The sequence below is a fragment of the Salvelinus sp. IW2-2015 genome, unplaced genomic scaffold (assembly GCF_002910315.2).
Source record: "Salvelinus sp. IW2-2015 unplaced genomic scaffold, ASM291031v2 Un_scaffold11456, whole genome shotgun sequence".
NCBI classification, from domain to species: Eukaryota; Metazoa; Chordata; class Actinopteri; order Salmoniformes; family Salmonidae; genus Salvelinus; species Salvelinus sp. IW2-2015.
The window spans coordinates 1-3243 of NW_019952713.1; the positions used below are offsets into that span (position 1 = coordinate 1).

General features: G+C 39.9%; 1 protein-coding gene across 1 annotated transcript; it reads right to left on the bottom strand.

Moving 5' to 3' along the window:
• Positions 1–360: 360 nt before the first annotated feature.
• LOC112080073 (tryptophan--tRNA ligase, cytoplasmic-like) lies at positions 361–2641 on the bottom strand. The gene is made up of 5 exons (XM_024145849.2): positions 2553–2641; positions 1811–1942; positions 1125–1332; positions 706–814; positions 361–502 (listed from the first exon to the last, which is right to left on the bottom strand). Exons 2-5 carry the CDS (start codon positions 1922–1924, stop codon positions 379–381), a joined length of 555 nt encoding a protein of 184 aa, XP_024001617.1. The 5' UTR covers positions 1925–1942; positions 2553–2641; the 3' UTR covers positions 361–378.
• Positions 2642–3243: the final 602 nt, after the last annotated feature.

A 3243-nucleotide genomic window follows, 5' to 3' on the forward strand; every position in this document is an offset into this window, starting at 1 on the left:
ACAAAAGGTCAGGGATGTACCATAGTGTAGGGCTGGGACAAAAGGTCAGGGATGTACCATAGTGTAGGGCTGGGACAAAAGGTCAGGGATGTACCATAGTGTAGGGCTGGGACAAAAGGTCAGGGACAAAAGGTCAGGGATGTACCATAGTGTAGGGAGAACTTTAGGTGGTTCTTAATGGTGTCAAGTCCATCTCACTAATACTAATCAGGGTTGGGGTCAATTCCATTTTAATTCCAGTCAATTCAGGAAGTACACTGGATGTCCAATTCTCTTCTATGCTTTTCACAAAAAAAAACTCTGAATTTGGTTTACTTTCTGAATTGACTGGAAGGGAAATGGAATTGATCCCAACCCTGGCTACTTATACTGACAGACTCACTTTGTGAAGATGAAAGGGATGAGGTGGCCCATGTGCAAGGCCTCTGAGGAGGGTCCTCTGCCCGTGTAGAGGTAGAAAGACTTGTTCTTCTCATACGCGTCCAGAACCTGGTGCATATCTCTGGAAAAAGACAAACAACAGAGTTACAGCATATGACACATCCTAAAATGCCCCCAAGACAAGATGAGAGCCGATTAAGACTAGATGTTTACTACGTGGTATCAATTGCTCATGCTCAATCCCAGACAGATAGACATAAAAGGCAGATGGGCAGACAGACCACCCTCTAGAGTACATTCAAATAACTGACTAGCATAACTGACCTGTGAGAGAAGAAGATTCCTCGGCGTAAAAAKCGGTGTGCRTTCTGTCCCGAGACTCTCTCTATTCTGTCCACCAGCTCTTGGTCAATCTTGCTACTGCCAAACCTCACTGAAAAGAAACGTCAGTACACAATTTACCCATACCATTAATTATGCTCTGACTAAATAAAAAAAAAGAGTTGGACATTAGATAACGTCCATGTGTTTGAAGCAAGTTTACAGCAACGTGTGAGATATTTGACATATCTCACATAAAGGCTCACTAATTTTCAGAGGCCCAACTCCTAACTTGAAGATTCATACATAACTCGGACAATTCTTCCATCAATGCATGATTTACACATTTGTCAAGTGAAGCGTGTGCTGTGTATAAATTCGGATTCTGCCCAGAGATCTAACATTATGCTTTCCCCTCTGACCTATCAGCTTGTCGTAGTCTACTCCTTTAGCGTTGGTGGTGGAGACGTTCCAGGGGTCGACCATGTCCTCCCCATCTGCAGCTGGCCCGTTGTCTTGTGAAACAGAGCATTCTGAGGGTGGACATCCAGTCTTGTAGTCCTGACCTGTTACCTGCTTGTAGTCCACTTTTAGCTTCAGCAGCAACTGTACAGCAGCATCAATATCAGCCTGCAATCCAAAAACAATATAAGATAAAAGGTGTTACAATAACATCACGGTGTCTCATTATCATGGTCATGGAATAATTCACTATACGAAGACAATATGACCAGTGTTGTATCGTGACTGTATTGCACAACACTTAGCAACTTATTATGACATGATACAGTATAAAAACACACTGGTTGTGTTTTTAACTAATAGAAATCATCCCCATGTGAAGATATTTGTAAATATGTATATGTTATAGGCACTTAGTTTTATATTAGTTGTAGCAGTAGTTTGTTAGTTGTAGGCCTATTATTAGTTTTACAACTTTTTTATGCCGTTTTAATTGTATTTCATTGTTATTATTGGACCGTTAGTATATGCCATATTATTCTTGTTACTAAGTATTGTATTTTTTGGGGGACACTTGAAAACGAGATGGTTTCATCTCAATTTTATCCTGCAAAAATAAATGGAATAAATAAATCTAAAAGCTCACTTTTGCAGCCTTTTCTGTTTTCAGAGTTCGGACTGTGTCTCCTTGTGATGTTAGTTTCTCATATAGGTCCATTGGGGTCATATCCCCAGCCCCGTCTCCCAGACAGTCTGTCATCTTCACCTTGGTCAGAACCTAAGAGATACAAGATTGTGTGACACAATTTCATATACAGTAGTTTACGTCAAGTAGCATACATGCCATTGCATTAGTTAACAAGCTATCTAGTATGTCTTGTCATAAGATGACATTTTGCATGGTAAAGATAAGGCCAGGATTTTCATTTCCCTATGCTAGGGAAAGTAGCTAGCTAATCTTGGTTAACTCAGCACTAAAATCTCCGGAATTTGTTCAGTAGTCTGTCCACTAAAATGACTAGCTACCTAATGTACGGGGTATTTAAAATCAACAAAACACACATTGCTGTCAAGGGTGGTTTGAAATAATTTCCACAAAGAACAGCAATGGATATCTAGTTTTGCTTTGGTCCATGAAGCCACCTGAACAGAAAGGAAGGTTGTTGTGATTCAAGAACCACTCTCTCCACTGCTAAAGCTAGCTTAGCATGGTGGTTAGCCCATATGTTTGCCATAACGTTGTTCTGATCTACTCTACCACGCCATGACAGTGGCTTTCGGGTGATAGGATGTTTTTTAAATAAACACGAGTGCATCAAAGGAAATACTCAAAATATTTTAGATTTTTAAATATTCCAAATGTTTCAAAATAATTCAAATGCACGCACCTTTCAGATTCTATGACACCGGTAAAATCAACTCATTCCACTTGCGTCAGCCTGCTTGTTGGCTGGGAAGTGTTCAGGGCAAATGTATCCCCTAACAAACAAATAGTTGATCTATTCAGTTCCACTGTGAATTTATTTACCGTAATAAGAGAGGTTATACGATTGTTGTCATGTCAAAGAGAAAATCCAGTTACTTCGAATGAGAAGGACATAAAGAGAAATGCATAAACGACAATGTAAGTCTGTTTAAAACGTCGACGGTGCTTGTCGGAATTGTTTTGGTTCGGACTGACTGATTTCAAAATAAAAGTTGTCAAGCGCTGTGCGCTAAAGTAAAGAGCTTGAGATATAATTACAACTTTTATTTCGAAGATGTGGATCATTGGGTTCCTGCACAGGCGTCACACATTTGGAACTGGACAAAATTGATGACCTACATACATTTACTGTACTTTCTCCTGAACCACTGAATTGTAAGTAGCGTTAGCTACTGCTATTATCCCCACGTCATGGTACTAGTGACATATATGTTGTAGTGGCATATCTGCTATAGACACAGGAAGATATTGCTATGCAGCTTCTTGGTTGAGTTACAAAGCGAGCTAACTACTGTGGGTTAGCCATAGAGCCAGAGATTTTTTATAACTAACCCATAGCTCATTGTTCGACTGTATCTTGTAAAGGGTTGCGT